Raw genomic sequence first — 22417 nt, 5'->3', positions numbered from 1 at the left:
AGGGAGTAACGGAGGCAGTTCAATGAGTTCTTCCCTTTCAGACTCTTTGTTGGAGATGTTATTTTTGGATAGTGGAGCAAGAGGAGGTGGTGATGATAGACGTTTATGCTGTCTGTTCTCCCAAAACGTACGAGCGTAAGTATTAGCTTCCGTGTCCCCAGATCGGCCTACTGGTGCGATAGTAACTTCGGTCACTGTAGCGCTCGATGTTTTGGGTTGAGTCGGTTTTTTGTTCACCCGGGCTTCGAACGGTGGGATATACTCTTGTATTTTGGTTGGCATACGAGTAGTTCGTAAGTATTTTTTTATGTGGCCGGGAGCCAGAGGTCTTGTCGGTTTCCTTTCCATCTTGAGACTGATCATAAACTTAATTTTGTGGGGCTATTTATAGGATGCCGGCCGGATGAATTAATTAATTGTATTCTATTTTAATTTGCTCGTTCATGAAAGGGTTTGATGTCTTGTATGTGGACTTTCTTTTTTTTATTATTTATTTGAACGATTATTATATTTTTGGATGCTTTGTCCACTACTTTATACGGGCCACTAAACTTTGGCGCAAGTTTTGCCGCGAAATGGTCCACTGCTGAAGAGAGATAATGATTTCGACAGTACACTTGATCGCCAATATTGGGTGTCCATTCCCGGCGCCGCAAATCGTAATAGTGTTTCTGCTTACTAGATGCTTCTGTAGCTGCCTCGGCTATCTTAAGCCACTCCTTTTCACCAATTAGTTTCGGCGGTATCTCTGGTGGGACATTACCCTCTCTCCGGACCTGCAGTGGTGCAACAAGATTTCTTCCAAAGAGGATCTCAGCAGCCGCCTGCTTAGTTGTTTCGTGGTGGGCCGTATTGATAGCAAAAGATATTTCGGGTAAACAATGGTCCCACAAACGATGGTTATGTCCGATGTTTTGTGCTATCATAGTCTTTATTACCCGATTTACTCTTTCGGTGGGGTTTTCCTGAGGGGTGTAGGGTGCTGTGAACCGATGTTCCACGCCAATATCCTTAAGGAAATCGCTTACTATTTTACCAGCGAATTGAGTTCCATTATCAGATATTAACATCCGAGGACAACCGAATCTGTAAATGACTCGTTCCCTTAATGCTGTTACTACGCCATTGGCAGTTGCTGTTCTCATAGGTATTAGCTCCACCCACTTGCTAAATTTATCAGTTATCACTAATAACCAGGAATTGCCCTTCGACGATCTTGGTAGCGGTCCAATAAAGTCGGTACATACGACCTCCCATGGCGTTGACGAGTTCAAAGTATACATTAACCCTGCCTTTCGCGATTGTTCTACCTTATGCATACCACAAGTTGTACAAGATCGTACGTATTCCTTTATATCGCGTCCCATGCCTGGCCAATAATAATTTTGTTGAGCACGTCTTATGGTTTTATGTACCCCTAGATGACCGGCGGCTACATCGTCGTGTGTTTCTTTTAAAATTTGTTCCTTTCTCTCATTAGGCACGCATAATTTCCATTGGGGATAGTCGGCCACGACAGCTTTACGTGGTATGTGTTTAAACAATCTTCCATCTATTGTCTGGAAATCGGGGTGTTTATCGCTCTGCTGTTGTACTTCTTTGAGTTTGCGTTCATACCACGTCATTTTGCAGTCGGTGACAGCGGCTAGGGGATGGGTTTTATCTTTGTTCGGTATTGGACTTCGGGATAAGGCATCAGCTACCACATTCAGTTTTCCTCGCCGATACTCAATTTCAAAGTCGTATTGCTGCAGTTCCAGCGACCATCGTGCCAGGCGTCCTGATGGGTTATGTAAAGAATGTAACCACTTTAACGACTGGTGGTCAGTGATGACAGTAAAGTGGTATCCTTCTAAATACGGACGCATTTTCCGAATTCCCCACAGTACTGCCAGACATTCTTGTTCAGTTGCCGAGTATTTTCGTTCAGCTTCATTTAAAGTCCGACTAGCATATGCAACCACGCTTTCCTGTTCGTTTCTCCGCTGAAAAAGCACTGCTCCTAAGCCTTCACCGCTAGCATCTGTCTGTAAAAAGAAGGGTCGTTCAAAATCGGGACAGCATAGTATGGGAGCTTCCGTTAGCTTTTGTTTCAGCGCATTGAAAGCTACCTCCTGCTCTGTGCCCCATTGCCAAGGTGTTTTTTTCTTTAGTAGTCGGGTCATAGGCTCCACTAGTGTTGAAAAATCTGGTACGAATCGTCGGTACCAGGAAGCTACCCCAAGTACTCTGCGAAGCTCTCTTATTGTTTTGGGTGCTGCCATTTCCTTCATTGCCTCAATTTTGGCAGGATCTGTGTGAATACCCTCAGAGCAAACTACGTGTCCTAGATATTGAAGACTCGTTTGCACGAAATCACTTTTGTCGAAGTTTATTTGAAGGTTAGCTTTTAATAGCCGATTAAAAACGGTGGTTAAGTTGATCATGTGCTCCTCAAATGAACGACCAAGGACTATGATGTCATCCAGATAAGCAAATACTCGAGGGCTTAGTTCGGGTCCGATGACTGTGTCTAATATTCTCTGGAAAGTTGCAGGAGCCGAATGAAGGCCGAATGGCATAACCTTCCACTGAAATAAGCCACGTCCGGGTACAGTGAAGGCCGTGTATTGCCTACATTTTGGATCTAATGGAATCTGCCAATAGCCGTTTTTAAGATCTATAGTTGATATATACTTTGCTTCGCGGAGTTGGTCAAGAATCGCGTTTATTTGAGGTAAAGGGTATGCGTCGGGTTCTGCGGCCGCATTGATTTGACGGAAATCAATGCACATTCGCCATGTGCCCTGTTTTTTTCGTACTAATACAACGGGAGAGCTGTAAGGGCTGAACGATGGTTCGATCCGGTTCATGCGCAATAATTCATCTACTTCTTGATTTATGACTGACTGCATTGCTGGATTCCGAGGATAATACCTCTGTTTTATTGGCCGATCATGCTTCATGGTTATTAAATGACTCCCCGCATTACAGGGGCCTTGGATGTTATTGAACGCAGTTTTTACACTAGTGAGTAATGATTCTAACTCCTTTTCCTGATTTGGAGATAAAAAACTGCGATTCACTACGGCATGAAGTGGAGGAGGGGATACATTATGAGTACCCAGCTCCGAAATATCCAACCGAACACCATCGATATGAAGCTCTACTTGTCGCCTACGTAGGAAGTCCATTCCTAAGATAACTGGCTCAGCTAAGGTGGGTAAGGCCGATGCTAACAAATGCGTAGGTTCCCCGTTAACATTTACGCTTATCGGGTATACGTTTATTTTCTCGATACAAGTCCCGTCAGCTAACTGTACCGATCTGTGCTGCATTCGGGGACGAATATGAGCTTTCTCGAGGTGCCGTCGGACATTTTCACCTAAGTAGGTTAATGTAGAGCCTGTATCTACCAAAGCTCGTATCGGTAAGCCGTTCACGACTATGGAGAGGTAATAACGACCATCATTTCTTTCCTCCTCTTTCGCTATTCTACAAGAACAGTCTCGGGACAATATGCCGTCCTTCCCACATTGAGAACAGAACAATCGTGGATTATTTTTACATTGTGTTTTATAATGTCCTTGCTGTTTGCACCTCCAACAGGTAGTAAGGGGTTCATAAGGGACCGATAGGTTTGTTGTTCCCATGTAATGATTTGGTTGCGGCTTAGACTGCTTCGATTCTTCACGTCGTAGCAACTCGTATTCATCCGTAAGTTCCATAAGCTCATCCATAGATCTAAAATCAGAACGCCGTACGTACAACTTATATTCACACCGCAACCCATCATATATTCGGTCGGTGTGGTTTAGTTTTCTTAACTCCGGGTGTTGTCGTATTAAAGTTTGTAAGGTCATTATGTAATCCTTGGCCTTTTCCCTTGGCGCTTGTTTGCGATGGTAAATACTTTCCTCCAAATGAGCCAAGTATCGCTTCGGAAGAAAAAATCGAACCGCTTGTTCTTTAAATACTTCCCAAGAAGTAATTTCATACCTCTTCACACGATACCATTGGAGGGCACGGCCTTTAAGGATTTCCAATAACGCAAACAAAAGTCTACTTCGGCTGAAAGAGTAACACTCGGCTAATTCTTCCAACCGCTCAATAAATTCCATTAAGTGTTCGTCTCCTTCATAGGTTAGATCCCATCTTCTTATGGTGGACATAACCTCACTATCACTTGGTGAACCTTGAACCGTATTACTGGGTGCCTTAGATGGAACAGTTAGCACTGGTCCTTCGTTAACGGGTTTCCTTTCTTCCTCTAGTACTTCCTCCTCCAAAGTACGCAGTAAATTTTCCGACGAAGCACGTTCTCGCTTTCGACGAATCAAATCTCCCAGAACACGTCTAAGTTGTTCTACGGTTGCCCCTTCCGTGTTTATTCCATTTTGGTGGCAAACTTCTATTAGTTTGTCCTTTTTTAAGAGGTAAATCCACCCAACGGAGTCCGTCTGAAGGGTACAAGAATTTCCAAGACTGCTATGGTGGCTATTCTTTGGATCCGCTCCGCTCCCGTTGGTGGTTGTGTTCGTCGCTTTTCCACTAGATTCGGGTTTGGAGTCGGGTCCCTGCTCGGGCGCCATTTGTGATGCAGTTTTTGTTTCCAGCCGGGGTATGCTTAGTCTGTCCAGGTTCTTCAAAGGTCTGCTTCCTTTGAAATGTTTACCACAGAGCTGTCTTGGATCTTTGGAATATGTTTGTTAATGGGTGAAACTTCTAATAGAGAATCCGACGAGATAAATACTTCGGCTCTCGGTCGGATAATGACTAATTATTTGTGAATACTGTCTATGGATGCAATCCGAGGAGACAAATTCTTCAGCTCTCGTCGGCTAACTACAACTTATTGGCTACGACTAGCTAATGAGTACAATCCGACGAGATAAATGCTTCGGCTCTCGGTCGGCTAACGACTAATTATTCGTAAATACAGCTTATGGATGCCATCCGATGAGATAAATTCTTCAGCTCTCATCGGCTAACTACAACTTATTGGCTACGACTAGCTAATGAGTACAATCCGACGAGATAAATGCTTCGGCTCTCGGTCGGCTAACGACAAATTATTCGTAAATACAGCTTATGGATGCAATCTGATGAGATAAATTCTTCAGCTCTCATCGGCTAACTACAACTTATTGGCTACGACTAGCTAATGAGTATAATCCGACGAGATAAATGCTTCGGCTCTCGGTCGGCTAACGACTAATTATTCGTAAATACAGCTTATGGGTGCAATCTGATGAGATAAATTCTTCAGCTCTCATCGGCTAACTACAACTTATCGGCTACGACTAGCTAATGAGTACAATCCGACGAGATAAATGCTTCGGCTCTCGGTCGGCTAACGACAAATTATTCGTAAATACAGCTTATGGATGCAATCTGATGAGATAAATTCTTCAGCTCTCATCGGCTAACTACAACTTATTGGCTACGACTAGCTAATGAGTATAATCCGACGAGATAAATGCTTCGGCTCTCGGTCGGCTAACGACTAATTATTCGTAAATACAGCTTATGGGTGCAATCTGATGAGATAAATTCTTCAGCTCTCATCGGCTAACTACAACTTATCGGCTACGACTAGCTAATGAGTACAATCCGACGAGATAAATGCTTCGGCTCTCGGTCGGCTAACGACAAATTATTCGTAAATACAGCTTATGGATGCAATCCGATGAGATAAATTCTTCAGCTCTCATCGGCTAACTACAACTTATTGGCTACGACTAGCTAATGAGTACGATCCGACGAGATAAATGCTTCGGCTCTCAGTCGGCTAACTACAGATTTTAACTACGGTATTAATACGAAGTAAGAATTTAGCTCTCGTCTAATTATGCTTTGTTTACCCGGGCGCAAAGTATAAGTAGATCGGAACTTCAATTCTCACTCCCTGTTCCTGTTTTCTTAGATGTCTTATATTAGAATTCACATATACTGTTTGGGAATTATTGACAACAAATTAGAATTCATATAAACTGTTTAGGAATTATTGACAATAATATACTAATACATATTGTATTAGTATTAATTATGTTATGTTGATGTATTGACTTTTGTAACTGCACGTTACAATTTCAATAACACTATGCGACAAAAAATAATACCTGGAAAGTGATACAATTTTTCTGGAAGGTGCTGTCGAGTATAACAAGAATCTGTCTTTGAAATTTGCAAAACACCTCCAAAATCTTGAGTTACGGGGAAAAAACCGGGTTTTCATACCTTTAAGCACTTATAAGCCATTAAGAGCTAGTTTCTTACTTGTCAGTTAAACTCAGCTTAACACGCTGTTATATTAATCCTGAAACATATTTTGCCGGAATTTAACCAATGATTGTGTTTCTCACTAGTGGATTAATTTTGTTAGCATTGCCATACTTTTCAGTCAAATCACATGTTTATTCTTCAAATTTTTTCATATAAATATGGCAATACTATACATTTTCTTCTACAAAATATTTATTTTGGTAGATATCACACTCGCATCCCACTAAGCGACCAAAAATATCTTAAAGGAATGGACCTAGGCTTTCTTTTGAGCAAAAAAACATTTTAAAAAAATATTGGAGAAAAAATCGATTTTGCAAAAAAAAAGTCAAAAATTGTATTTCTTGAGTTATAAAATATTTATTTTGATAGATATCCCACTCGCATCCCACTAAGGGACTAAAAATATCTTAAAGGAATGGACCTAAGCTTTCTTTTGACTAAAAAAAATGTTTAAAAAAGGGGCCATTTTGAAAAAAAATTCGTATTTGCAAAAAAAAAAGTCAAAAATTGTAAGTCTTGAGTTAAAAAATATTTATTTTGATAGATATCCCACTCGCATCCCACTAAGCGACCAAAAGGGTCTTCAAGGATAATATCTAAGCTTTTGTTTGAGCTAAAAAAAAAATTAAAAAAGGGTCCATTTTGAAAAAAAAGTCAACAAAGTTTTTGATTTTGCAAAAAAAGTCAAAAAGTGTATGTTTTAAGTTACAAAATATTTATTTTGATAGATATCCCACTCGCATCCCACTAAGCGACCAAATAGGCGCTCAAGGAAAATATCTAAGCCAAAAAATTTTTGATTTCGGAAAAAAAATATTAAAATTTTTTTATTTTTTTTTAAAAATATTTTTTTTCGAAAGATTGAAGAAAGAGCTATCTCAACTATTTGGGACACATTTTGCTAAGAACAATAGGTAATAAGTTACATGGATAAGAAAAAACACCTGTTTTACCAAAATGTCAAAATTTGACCCCCTATAACTAAGAGAGTTCTCGACCGATCTTGTTGAAAAATTGTGTCTGAGTTAGAACTAACCTTGGTGCAAATTTCATCCCGATCGAAAGACATCGATTCAAAAGTTGGTTCACTTGACATGAAATGCCCCATATATATTATTTAAGCATAGAATAAACACATAGAACAGAAGGAGAGAGTAATATATATTGAAAACTTACTCTCTTTTCACACATACGGGTGATACAATAACAAAATACATGCAATACATTCTCATGAATTAGGTTTTTGACAACAGACTTAGGTTTTTGGCTCTCAGTTACCTATCTAGTTATTGTCTATGGTGTTAAGTATTTTGAAAAATTTGTGTGCATTTCTTCAGCAAACTTATTTTTGTTTTTATTTTTTCACCATTTTCCAACTTTGAAGAAGATTTTACATAGTATTTTATAAAAGAACCGTACTATTTATGCATTGATTTAAAAAGTAAGTTTATTTATGCGTAAAACGCTTTTAAAAATCCATTGGAAATTGACAATGTTATTAAAGATTGTACTAAAACAAAATTTTTGAAAAATATCATTTCTAGCCATTTTACTTAGAAATGTTTGCTTAACCGCTTTCTTTTTAACTCGTTATCATCAGTTTGCAGTAAAAGTGACCAGCAATAGTCGGAAAATAGTTTCCTTATGTTTTTTCCTTCGAAACGTTTTTCTATTGTGACCATTTCTTGGTGAAAACGTTCGCCATGTTCGTCGCTGAACTGCCCCAGATTATCTGGAAAGAAGTCCAAATGCGAATGCAGGAAATAAATTTTTATAGACATGTGGCAGCCCATTTCACCATAGGAACTCAAAAATTCATTAACCACAGTGACATAGAACATTTTTACAAAGCGACACAAAACTCTTACATCCGTTTTTCAATCTCAACTTCTCATCTTTCATAATTTTTCGAATTTGAGGTCCAATGAAAATACCTAAAATTTATCAGAACAGGTAAAAACACAAAAAAAGGCTTGGGATGATATTGATAAAAACCTCCTTTTATTTTGCCTTCGCTTAATTTTGGGAAAATCGTTTTAAGATAGCAGAAAGCTTCGCCGTTTATATCAAGCTTTTTAACAAATTGTTTCATATAACCTAACTTAAGGTGCAGCGGAGGCAAAATTATATCATGATAACGAGTTAACAAGAAAGAGGTTAAGCAAACATTTCTAAGCTAGAAATGATATTTTTTCAAAAATTTTGTTTTAGTACAATCTTTAATAACTTTGTCAATTTCCAATGGATTTTTAAAAGCAATATCGCGTTTTACGCATAAATAAACTTACTTTTTAAATCAATACATAAATAGTACGGTTCTTTTATAAAATACTATGTAAAATCTTCTTCAAAGTTGGAAAATGGTGAAAAAATAAAAACAAAAATATGTTTGCTGAAGAAATGCACACAAATTTTTCAAAATACTTAAATAATACCATTGGAAGGCTACAGAGGTTTAAAAAATTAAAATCGATTGAGAATCAGCTTAGTTAATGGCTTATAAGTGCTTAAAGGTATGAAAAACCGGTTTTTTACCCGTAATTCAAGATTTTGGAGGTGTTTTGCAAATTTCAAAAACATATTCTTATTGTACTCGATAAAGCCTATCAGAAAAATAGTATTACTTTCCAGATATTTCTACTTTAGTTTTTTTTGTCTCATAGTGTAATTTGTTGATCTATTTTAGTTCATTATTTTTAGATATAAAATGAAGGCAAAATAGAACAATTGAATTGGCTTGAACATTATTTTTACTAACAAGTTTGTGGGCTGCGTAGAAAAAAATATTTTTTTAAAAAAATGCAACTGAATACAAGAGAGCATTGTTCGGAAAAATTTAATTTTATTATACACCTGAATCAATCAATCCATTATTTTGTAACCATTTCAAAAGGGTTTTTATGGTATTTGTACAAATTGCCAATGCATGTAAAAAATAATGTGTACCTGTAATTATTTGTGGAATGAATGGTATTGATTTATTGCCTTTGTCAATCAAAACTCGTATATGTAAATTGTTTGTGTTTCCGCTCTATGTACAGTTCTCTATAAAAATTCAAAATATAAATTATTTTCGATAAAAATTATTTGTAATTATCTAAAAAATAAAAATCTTTAAATGATTTTCGATAATTAATTCCCATATTTTATTCAAGTCCTATTCAAAAGTAAAAATCTACAAACATATTCTAAAAAATTATAAAATTTTTCGCAACATAAAAATACGAAATGAATTTACAATTAAACACATTTATAAATACATATCTTTCGATTTTCTTACTTCTCCGTCATTATTTTTGTATTAAATATATCAATTTCTGCCTTCATCAATACTCCACATGTTCAACAAAATCTTCGCTAAATGTACGCTAAAAAATACACTAAACGTAGTGAATGTGTACAATGTACCGTACCTTATTCGTAGTGTTTGCGAACATCATCTCACAATCGTAGTGTACGGTATATGTATATGTTCGCAAACTCTAAACTCTTTTTTATGGTATTTCGTACATTTTGTAGCAAATGTGTATGTGTACTGTACAATTGCCCTGCCAGCAATTGGAAGTTATATTTTCGATATGTATACTAAAATGTGTATCTTTTGTGCCGCAAAAATGTTACTCAGCATATAAAAAACATTTTACAAAAACAAATTACATTACTATCGAATTATGGTCATCTTAAAGTACATTTTAGTTACAAACAAAGATCCCTAAAAATTAACTTAATAGATAATATTAAAAAGTACATTATGATAAAAAAACGATCAATTTTAGTATACAAAAGAATATTATTTTTGGTTAGTGACAAATTTTACAATAACAAATTACATTAATACCGACTTTTTACTGTTTACATTTTAAAAGAAAGAAGAAGAACATGACAATACTCAGTATATTTATGAATTTTAAAATCATCGGTTGTGTTAAATAAAAAGTGTGTGTTTTAACTTAAGTTCAAATTAAATAGTGATAAATAAAGTTTTATTAAATAAAAAGCTGACCCGGTGCGCTTCGCCACCCCAATTAGAAGAAAGAAATAGTACTATCAAGTCTCACTTTGTGAATCTAATTGTAAATGTCTATATATAATATTTCTGGGTCCATTATTATAGAAAATGCAAAATGTGTTCCTAATTTTAAATTTTTAGGCTTATTATTATAAAATATTCAAAAAGTACCATTGCAATAAGGAAATAGTACCATTGATTATCACTTTTAAATTCGCATTCACTAAACCATAACCCGTCAAGTTTGAATTTTATATTTGTATATCATTTCCTATATTATCAACTAATTTTGTTTCTATAATACTTAATATTTAATAAATTATCACAAAACCGAAACCGATCGGTTTTTAATTTTTTAAAACCGAAACCGGTTTTGAAATTCTTCGATTTTTTGGAAACTCTAGGTCCATTATTATAGGAAATTCAAAAAAGTACTGTTTGGCATCAATCCTCGTAGAAGGAATATATTGCGTTTTTAGTAAAATGCACGTAGTGCTTATGTCGAAGACAATTTGACAAGTGTTTTTTAATGTTAAAATAACAAGCATAATTTGGTGGCAAACAATATTTAAGGACCCGTTAACGGTTTACTCGCTAGAATCTAGTGAAATACTTCCAGCAAAGTTGCATAAAAAAGGAAGCAACAATAAATTCTAACGTTGTTAAAAATAGTATACGTTTAATGTAGTTATTACCAAAAGGATGCAACCTAAACATTGCCGGCCACCTTGCACTAATGTATGTTGTAATGTTAATAGCATAGGTATGGTTTTTAGACAGATCCATAAACTGAATGGTTTTTAGACAGATCCATCAGCCGACCCTTGCGGGCAATGGTTTTTAGACAGATCCATCAACTGACCCTTGCGGGCAATGGTTTTTAGACAGATCCATCAACTGAATGGTTTTTAGACAGATCCATCAACTGACCATTAAAGGTATTGTTTTTATAAAGAATATAGTAAAATAATACACACTAGGGTAAATCGTAAATATATTTCAATGAGCTTTTTTAATGATAATGTAAATATACAATTCGAATGTTAGTTAAAATGTTGAATTCATTTGTGTTTAATTCATAGATGTAGATCCATAGTAATAAAAAGAGGAATAATCAAATGACAGCATTAGGTCTTTTAGGAAATCCCGAGTTAGTGAAATACCATTAACTGATAATTATATAGAATTAACTGGACCTGTCAGTATCCAGCCAAAAATTGTTCTCTGAGCCAATAATGACCCTAATACGTCTCGTCGAATTTCCGGTAACATAATTTGCGGATATAAATCAGCCCCAATAAGAATATCAACAGGCCGGCTATGGAAAGGATTGGAATCTGCCAAATGAAGATTTGGCAATAATTCTTTAATGTCGGCGTTTACAGAAATCGAAGGCAAATTCTCCGATATATCTGCCAAAACAAAGGCCGTTGTATTCAGTACTACAGAAGAATCCAAATCAGAGCCGATCTTCAGAGAACAAGCCTTTCTCGAAACTACAGAAACCGCATTATTTACGCCAGAAACTTTAGCATTTGCAGAATGCGTGGGAAGTTTAAACCTTTTTCGTAATCGATTACTAACAAATGAACATTCCGAAGCTGAATCAATAAGAGCTCTGACCTGATACCTATTGCCATTATGTATGATATTTACTGATGCAGTTCCTAAGATAACAGATTGATTTTGACGTGTATGAAATACTTGTCGAGTTTGCGTAACATTAGTAGAAGTAGAAGGTCGTTGATAAGTCGGTGACGAGTTAGTGGGTCGAAGAACCTCAGCAGAACTCTGACCGGAAGAAGTCGTAGGCCATTCCACGATTGAATTTTCTATTGGCTCTTGATGTAGCATAGTATGGTGTCGATTATCGCAAATTAAACAATTATTATTGCTTTTACAATTGCTGACATGGTGTGTCCTTGAAAGACAATTAGAACAACAGCTATTTTCGTTCACAGCTAAAATTCGGTCAGTTATTGGAAGACTTTTAAATCGTCGACAAGTGCGTAAAAAGTGAGATTGGTTTGGACATAAAATACAAGAAATATTCGAAGAAGTAACATCGTCAGAAGGTACAGAATATTTCACGTGGTTTGACTTTGTTTCCAAAACGTTACCCTTAAGATTGTTAAGACAGTCCAATGTCAGAATTCTTTCCGTCAGAAAGTTATCCAAATCTTGCCAAAGGGAGAGAGCCGTCTTGTTCTTTACACTGTGTTCCCAAAGAGAAACTGTCGATGAAGGAAGTCTTTGAATGCATATAAAGACGATAATTGGGTCCCAATTATCCGTAGACACTTTATAAATAGAAAGGGATGTAAGGCAACTATTAATTCCGCGTTGTAAGGTCTTAAGTCCGACACTAGTTTCCTTGTCAAAGGATGGCAGACTAAACAGAAATTTCAGTTGGTTGTTTACTAACATACGAGGATTCTCATATGCAATCTTAAGATCCCGCCAGGCTACTTCAAAGCCCTCATCACTCAACGGACTTTTCAAAACAATATCCTTAGCTTCACCTTCGGTCTTACGTATTAAATGACAAAGACGTTCTACATTACTAAGGCGCGAGCTGTTTATATAAATCGCCGTAAATAAATCTCTAAAGGCCGGCCAAGAATCATAATCCCCTCCAAATGCGTCGACATCGCAAGGGGGTAGAGTCAAAGTATGCCCAGAATCAGAATTCACTACTGGCGAATCACTTGCGTTCGGTACCGATTTAAATTTGCTAACCTTCTCATTAATCGAACCTAAACATTTCATATAGGCTACATATGTGACCTGATATTTAGACGCAGCTACATCTACATCACTAGGCTCTGTATCAGAATTCTCCAAAAAATCTAAACAGGCCTCATAAGTTGTTTTAACTTTCTCCCATAACACTTTTATTTCAGCGCTCTGAACCTCCAAGTTATAAACATTATGAATGTCCTCAGGAAAGTCATTAAATTTTGACTCAAAAGCAATAAGAGCATCCGATGCTCTTATGAATCTATTAACTGGAGTGACTGACAAATTAATTACAAAAATATAAAAAAAAATTAAAAAATATATCCCGAAACTATGTTGTAGTCAAACTGACCGACCGTAGGGTGACCAATACAATGTAAGAAGAGGAATATATTATTGTTATTGTAATTTACAGATGTAAATCTGTAAACAAATAATCGCCCAAAAGAAAATGTAAGAATTACTAATTTGTATGCGATAATAATAATAATAATAATAATAATAATAATAATATCGACAATGATCACGTTAGCTTATAATACGGCTAAACAATTTAATTTATTTGTTCAAACAAAACAAGAAATAGTGACAATATTTCTAAAATCGAAGAGTTTTATATTTAAAATAAAGCACAAATGAAATATGTATGTATTTTTTCGCGTTAAAAACAAAATAATTTTAATCACTTCACTTTTGCTCAAATTGAAATATATTTACGTACCTTATTTTATGAAAAATAAAATATGTAATAAATATATATTGCCGGTGGACTGTATTGTTGCCAAGGGATGATGGAGTTCAATGATGCCTAAAGATCCAGTACTCGTTTAAAATCCGGTTCGCTAGGACCAAATGTTTGGCATCAATCCTCGTAGAAGGAATATATTGCGTTTTTTAGTAAAATGCACGTAGTGCTTATGTCGAAGACAATTTGACAAGTGTTTTTTAATGCTAAAATAACAAGCATAATTTGGTGGCAAACAATATTTAAGGACCCGTTAACGGTTTACTCGCTAGAATCTAGTGAAATACTTCCAGCAAAGTTGCATAAAAAAGGAAGCAACAATAAATTATAACGTTGTTAAAAATAGTATAATACGTTCAATGTAGTTATTACCAAAAGGATGCAACCTAAACAGTACAATTAGAATATATAAAAAGTACCAAAAATCCCCCACTTGTGGTTTCCCACTCACTCGGGTCCATATAAGCTTAATTTCATGGCTTTAGGTTCATTGGTGAAGAAATTACAAAAAGTACCATTCCAATAAAGAAAAAGTACCAAAAAGTCTCCCCCTATAATTCTCACTCACTTAGGACCATATATGTTTAATTTCATGTTTCTAAGTCCATTGTTATAGAAATTTCAAAAAAGTACCATTAGAAGAACAAAAAAGTACCTATAGTTCAGTTCACACATTTTGGTACCTAAATATTATAACCTATTCCTAACACTAACTTCACTCAGATACATATCAGCTAACTTTAATGTCGATAACTGAAATAATTTAAAATGTTAAAAAAGTACCATTAGGAGAAAAGTACCAATTTCCCTTTTCTTCCTTGAACACCCCTCAAGTTTGAAATTTAAAAATATTCCATTTTGTCAAAATTGTTTATGCTACAGGCATGTCTCAAAATATTAAAATCTGTGTTAATGTGCCCAGGAATAAATATGTTTTAAAAAAAGTACCAAACTGTTTACCCGGATTTGGCCCAATATACACCTTGGTACTCGAGTTCCAAATAACACCCTGTTAGTTAATTTTTGTATGAATCCAGGATCCAACGTTAAAAAAATTATCAAACTTGGCTTAATAATTTCAAATATAATGTATTTTCCCGATTTTATCCCCTTTTTGGTACCTTTTTTATCCCCATTGAGGTGGTACAATTTTATTCAAATAAATTTCTGTAACGTGGTGGGAGTTCATAATAAAATATTCGTATGTCTATGTCAAATTATAGAAAAACATATTTTATGAAAAAGTACCAAAAATAAACACAATTTTTATCCCTTAAGGGTTCGAATTTCCAAAAAGTACCAAACTTATATTTTTTATTTTTTGATAAGTAAAGAATACGATTTAAAATTTGATTCTATGTTTATTGGTTTAAAAGATACATAGGGTGCCAAAAAAGTACCAAAATACAGTTTTTACCCGTTTTCTCCCCTAAAAGTTTCGAATTTCGAAAAAGTACGAAACACCTGTCAGCTTATTTTTTGAATGGAGTAACATGCAATTTTAAGTTTTTTTGTATCTTTATTAGTTTTTAAGATATAAGGTTACCGAATTTACCCTTTTTATCGGATCGTTTTGGGGAGGGAGGAACCCACAGTTAAAATTTCATGATTCTAGCTTCAGTCGTTTGGGCTGTGCGATGATGAATCAGTCAGCCAGTCAGTCAGTGAGTCAGTAACGTTACTCTTTTATATATATAGATTAGTGATTAATTTAAATTATATTTGAAATTTAAGTGTTTGTTAAAAGTGTACCAATAAATAAAGTTTTTTTAAAGGTATAGAGTTAGTGCAATAACTAGTGAATTTTTGTTAAAAATGTAAATACTTATTCCAATTAATTAGTGAAACATATTTTATATAATTTTTTATACTATAATTTTTAATTAATTTAATTATTTTATTTATTTTTAATGTAAATACGTATATGCATAGTGTTTTCATAACTGGAATGCAATAAAATATTTCCATTTTAATGCAAGAAGCAGAATTGGAAACATTATCATCTCTCTGGACACTTTTTAGACATAAATTTAGATATAATAATACACTAAATGTATAGAATTGGTAGGTATCATATGCGTGGCACGTTTTCTCCCGCACTGTGACACTATTACGATAAGAAAGGGATATCATATTCGATGAGTTTCAACTACAAGATGATACGTTTGGGACACTTTTTGGATAGTAATTGTTGGCAGGGTGTACAGTACGATACACTAACGTACGGTATGTTAGTGTTTTTTTCGAACTCTGGGTGAAAGTGGTTTGAAAACCAATACATACATATAAAGAAAACGTTACCAATACATTCTTATCTTCTTTTTCAATTTTATGGTGAATTCACCTGTTTGGCATCAATCCAAGTTTTCCAAAATTGTTATAAAAATAAAACAAACAAATTTTTAAATTAGAGACGAAGATCTCTTTCTTGTAAATAAATATTACCTCGCACAGTGGTTTAAAAACTTTTTTTTTGGAAATAATTCGGAATTATTGGATATATTGTTACGAAATTTCACATGGTTTGAGCTGAGGTGTTTTCGAGTTGATTTACGTTTGTTCAGCTTCCTAGCGATAATGGGGCCAGTGCGTAGCCCCTCAAAGTTGGTCCCCTCGGGTCTCATTTTTTTTTTTAAAAAAATCGCCAAAAATCCATTTATGATCCGAATGAAATTTTGAATATAAATAGTCCTTGAGCAGATCTACAAAAAATACGCTTAGAAGTGTAGGTTATCTCTATCAGTTGAAGATATATTCAGGTTTATTGATTTATTTTTTTTTAATTTTGCTCGATCTTTTTATGGTTTTTAGATATGGCGGGCCTACGGAGGGTCGAAATTTATTTTTAAAATATCAGCTATATTGGCGATGAAATTCTAAATAAAATAAAAGAAACTTGCTTATCTCTTCCATATAAAAAGTTATACGCATCCAAAGTTGGAACTTGTAAAAAGGTCCGTATTTTTAACGTTTTTTTTCAAAAAAGCCCATATATTTCTTCTTTTGTAAAAAAAATTTTCTTCGGGACTATATAGAGTTTTTATATGATACGGAAAGATAACATAATGAAAAAGCGTGTAAGAAAAAATTTGGCTCACTTTAGCGGACACTTTTTTAAAAATTTCAATTTGAGTAAAAAATTCTAAAAAGGTTAAGCACGGATCCACGAAAAGGCTCCATATTTGTATAACCCCATATGTTTCTTAAATACTTACTAAGTGTTTTACTATCACACGGTAAATAACGTCACAGTATGCACATTTCCCCGTTTTAGGAATTTCGGTATTTGAAAATAAAAAATGTAAAAAATTCTAATGCCATTGATTTAAGGACATTCGAGTCTATATTGGTTCCAAATTTTGTTATGATATCTTTAACTATTAAAATTTTACATTAAGTCAAATTTTATATTTTTATTCGTGGAAAATCATCATATTATATTTTTTAGTTTTTAAGGTAAATGAAGTCCAAACATTTTATAAAATTATTTAATTTTACTAAAATATCAATCCTCAAGTCATAATGTTTTCAACCATGATATAAAAAAATTACAAGGTAGTTTCATTTATATTTTTTTTTACAAGAAATGGGATTTTTGAAGTTTATTTTATTTGTAAATATTCAGTGAAACGTCACATTTAGAAAAAGGTTACAATACTCCGAGAAATTTTCCATGAAATATGTGTAGTATGTAACAGTTCACAATACTGCAATTTATATTTAAAATAAATAAAAAACGGATTAATCTAAGACGTGTGCCTTTATATCACATAGGCCATGACAATTAAAAGCTGCCCGAAGATAGTGATACCTTTTTCAATCAGACTTTAAAAAATGGATGTTTTTAAATTTATCAGAGGAATTCTAATTCTAATTCCATTGAATTTTTATAGAAAAAATGAGAAAAGGGGAAAAATTCCCGGGGAATTTTTATTCATAATTGGGCTGAATATGTTTGCTCACGATACTAACCAATTGGAGTGGACTTTTAGTGTGTTTCGCTTATCTATTTATGGTTCTTAAGCCTTATTTGAAACGCAATATAGGCTTTGTCTTCAATTGTATACCACCCTTGCTGGACGAGAGACGCTATGAAGAACGTGTTACCAATTATGCCGTTTGTCATTTATTGCTCGGGATGTTCGTGATTATGGCATGTTCCTGGAGTTTATATTGACAACTATAGAGCGTGAAAAAGCTGATAGTGTGCAGGGCTGTGGGAGTTTATTGAGATAAAGCGCGGCGTAAAGGCACAATTCCATGGCATTGCCGGAGACTTTGTAGTTTATTTTAGAATCGTTGGTGGCGGATAAGAAGATAAAACCACAACAGAGCCAGCTGTTGAATGATATAGTGGAATATCGTCAAATATTCCACTGTATTATTCATCATACCAAGTATCTGACAGTTATCCCAATGAAATTGTCTCTCAAATCTTATTAAGAGATTACACAAACGGTTGTACATTCGTAAAATTTTTCTCATATTCGTGGAGGTGCAAGAGGTTTGTGCCGGCAATCCAGCATAAACTAAATCCTTATGCTAACGATACTCAGGAATTGAAAGCCTTGGCCAGAATTGTGTTGCTGCTCAATGCCTTGGATAAACGAGCAATAATATTTTGAATAAAATATTTTTTTATTTTATTTATATTTGAAGTAACTATACTTCAATAAAGGCAAAAATCGGATTATGTTTAATGAATATAGTAGCTTTGTTTTAGATATAAACTTCAAATCCCCTTTATTGTCAAATGCTTAATTAGGTTGACATAAATAGAAAATGAAACTACCTAGTATTTTTTTATATCATGGTCACAGTATCAAATACTTACAGTGCATCTCAAAAGTGAGTAAACACCAAAAATTATTTGATTTTTTTTAAGATAATGAAAATCCTAAAATCTATCCATCGATTACAATTTAAAAGTTTCGGTTTGTTGGAGATTGAGTTGAATAATAGATTCGGTTCTGAAAAACAAAGATTTAAGTTGGACCATAATGATTTTCATGATCTTAAAAAAATCGAAAAATTCACTGGTGTTTACTTACTTTTGAGGCTGTGTGTATATAAAAAGCCATTATTTACTCCTCAGAAGTTCCACAAACCTTGCCCCCTTTGACAAATTTGTACGTTTTTTTCATATTAAAAAAAAATAAATCAATTAACATAAATATCTCTTGAACTAATAGAGATAACCTATACACTTCTAAGCGTATTTTGTAGATCTGCTCAAGGACTAATTATATTCAAAATTTCAGCTCATTCGGATCATAAATGGTTTTTGCCGATTTTTTTAAAACATTGAGACCCGAGGTGAGCAACTTTGAGGGGCTACACACTAGCCCCCATTATCGCTAGGAAGCTGAACTAACGTAAATGAACTCGAAAACACCTCAGCTCAAACCATATGAAATTTCGTAATAATATATCCAATAATTCCCAAGATATCGAAATATTTAAAAAAAAAGTTTCTAAACCACTGTGCCTCGTAGAAGGAATATGTTGCGTTTTTTTAGTGAGTTGCACGTAGTGCTTATGTCGAAGACACTTTGACGAGTGTTTTATAATGCTAAAATAACATGAATAATTTGGTTGCAAAACTACATACATATATTATATATTTTATAACGTTGTTGAAAAATTGTATAATATATTTTTATTTTTATTTTCAGACTAATTTATTTGCTCCCGATTTACATGTCACTACACTCCCTAGTACAATTGTAAATGAAAGTATAATTGCAACAAATAAAATATATGGTATCATAAATGCTTTTGATAGAGACAGTGGCCGAAATGGAGAAATAAAAAATGTTAAAATTACATCCGGTGATTCCAACGGCAACTTTCATCTTACCGAAACTGATACAAAAGGAGAATACTATATCAACTTGAATAAACTATCAACATTTCAGAAATCAAAAAATATTTTTAACTTAACCGTAAGAGTTGAGGATAATGGAATTCCTATGAAATTTAGCTATAAATTTGTACCAATCATTATCAACGTTGACAAAAATAATGGCCCAGTTTTTACAAAGCAGTTTTATGAAGTTTCAATACCGGAAACTTCTCCACCAAATATGCCAGTAATACGATTAAAAGTAACCGATCCAGATTTTGGTAGAAACGCTTTAGTAACCCTGGAAATAGTTGGCGGCAATGAAGGAGGAGAATTTAGAATTAATCCAGATTCAGGAATGTTATATACGCAAAAGACTTTAGATGCAGAAAAAACATCATTTTATACCCTTACTGTGACAGCTATTGACCAGGCTAATTTAGGAGTTCGAAAGCAATCCTCTGCCAAAGTGAAAATTAATATTTTAGATATAAACGATAATGATCCGATATTTGATGATAACATATCTACAATTTTTTTAAACGAAAATGAACTTGCTGGAACGTTTGTTACAAAAGTGTCTGCAAGAGATAATGATTCCGGAGAAAATTCCTATATTTCCTATAGTATTGCGAATCTTAATGATGTGCCATTTGATATAGATCACTTTAGTGGTGTCATAAGAACAAGCTCCGTAATAGACTATGAAGTCATGCGCCGGTCATACAAATTAAGAGTCAGAGCTTCCGACTGGGGATTACCTTTCAGAAGGCAGACGGAAAAGGAAATTTTTATAAAAATAAATAATGTAAATGATAATAGACCACAATTTGAGCGTGTTAATTGTATGGGTAAAATATTTCGGCACGCTCCCGTGGGTACTGATGTTTTTACATTATCAGCCATTGATTTTGATGTTGGTGATTACATTACGTATCGCTTATTATCTGGAAACGATGATGGCTGTTTTAACCTAGACCCAACGACAGGTGTTATAACAATTGGCTGCGATCTTAAAGATGTACGATCGTCTCATCGTTTCTTGAACGTATCTTCTACTGATGGAACACATTTCTCAGATGAAATGATAATTGAAATAAGACTTTTAAGTAATCAGCAGTATGAAATGCTTAAAAATGTTGACGAAAATGGCTACAGTAGTTTTGAATGTCATGAAACGGGAATTGCTAAAAAACTTGCCGATACATTGGCAGCATCGGAACGAAACAATATGGGTTTCGATAAGGAGATTAATAACGATGAATACATTTTAATGCCAAGTAGATATGGTCAAAATTTACACAATCCAGAATTCATAAATTTTCCATTGGAATTAAAAATAAATGAAAGTCTTACATTGGGAGAAACCATAATATGGTTTAAAGCAAAAGACAGAGACTTGGGATATAACGGCAAGTTAATATTTGGAATATCTGAAGGAGACTTTGATTCTGTGTTTCGTATTGATCCTGACAGCGGAGAGTTGCTTCTAATAGGATACTTAGATAGGGAACGCCAAGATGAATATGTATTAAATATAACAGTTTGTGATTTAGGACAGCCGAGCAAATGTGTTTCTAAAATGTTAACTGTGAACATTTTGGACGTTAACGATAACCCACCTATTTTTCAGAAATCTCTTGCAAGATTCCATCTAAGCGAAGATGTAGACAATCAAACACAGATATTTTGTCTTAAAGCAACTGATGCTGATTTTGGAATAAATGCTTTAATTACATACGAAATGAAAACAGAAACTTCAAACTTTGCATTAAATTCGACCACAGGCTGTTTATTTGTAAATGGAAAACTTGATAGGGAACAAATGGAAGAACATAAAGTTCATATTATTGCTAAAGACAAAGGGTATCCATCCCTTTCATCGGAAGCAGTAATTTCGATCATTGTGGATGACATAAACGATAATGCTCCCATTTTCGGAGTCCAAGAAATAATATTCAAAGTTCGGGAAGATCTTCCCAAAGGAAGCATGATAGCTCAAGTTGAAGCAAGTGATTTTGACTCCGGAATAAATGGAGAAATAATATTTTTTCTAAAAGATGACACTCTTAATATTTCATTATTTAAAATTGATAAACAAAGTGGTGTTATTCGAACTCAGGCTTATCTAGATTATGAAAATCAGCAAGTACATAACTTGATAGTTTGTGCAGTAGATCGCGGAACTCCAGCTCTTACATCTAATATGCCTGTTGTTGTAGAGATAATAGATGTCAATGAAAATCGGTGTGCTCCTGAATTCGATGATTTTGTTTTCGTAGGCAAAATCAAGGAGAACAGTCCTAAGGGATCAGTAGTTATGAATATATCGGCCAAGGATCAGGATGAAAAAGGCCCCAATTCTGAAATTGAATATTTTATACAAAGTGGTGACGGACTTGGTGTATTTTCTGTAAATGATAAAGGTAAGCTGTTTTAGCAATTTTATGAACCGGTTAAGCGAAAATCTGTGTCCTTTGGGTTTTTTTGTGAGCAGGTTAATTTAAAAGGTTGATTATCGGTTGAACGGTTTTTAAAATTTGACTTTAAAATTATTTCATATTTTAGTGGACTTTTTATTTATATTGAAATACATATTTTATTGGTTATCTTGAAATTTTAAGAACATTTTAAAATAACTTACATAAAGCTATGACCACTGTGATTGTTATTGATGTATCAGCAGTGGTTACTGAGTTGACGGACCATGGCCGAGGGCACTTCAACACTGTTGTTGTTGTAACAGCAGTTATTGCAGAGTTGACAGCTCTTGGCCGAGGGCACTCGGGTCATTAGGTGATAAGAACCGTCT

General features: G+C 34.4%; 1 protein-coding gene across 1 annotated transcript in view; it reads left to right on the top strand.

Annotated features, from left to right (window-relative positions):
* Positions 1–22417, top strand: part of kug (kugelei) — a 733937-nt gene that overhangs the window by 86803 nt on the left and 624717 nt on the right. Inside the window, exon 3 of the mRNA XM_065505961.1 lies at positions 19436–22031. Within this exon, the coding sequence (XP_065362033.1) occupies positions 19436–22031 (2596 nt within the window). The remainder of the gene's footprint in view (positions 1–19435; positions 22032–22417) is intronic.

The sequence above is a fragment of the Calliphora vicina genome, chromosome 3 (genome assembly GCF_958450345.1).
Source record: "Calliphora vicina chromosome 3, idCalVici1.1, whole genome shotgun sequence".
Classification (NCBI taxonomy): domain Eukaryota; kingdom Metazoa; phylum Arthropoda; class Insecta; order Diptera; family Calliphoridae; genus Calliphora; species Calliphora vicina.
This window is presented reverse-complemented; position numbering and strand designations above follow the sequence as displayed.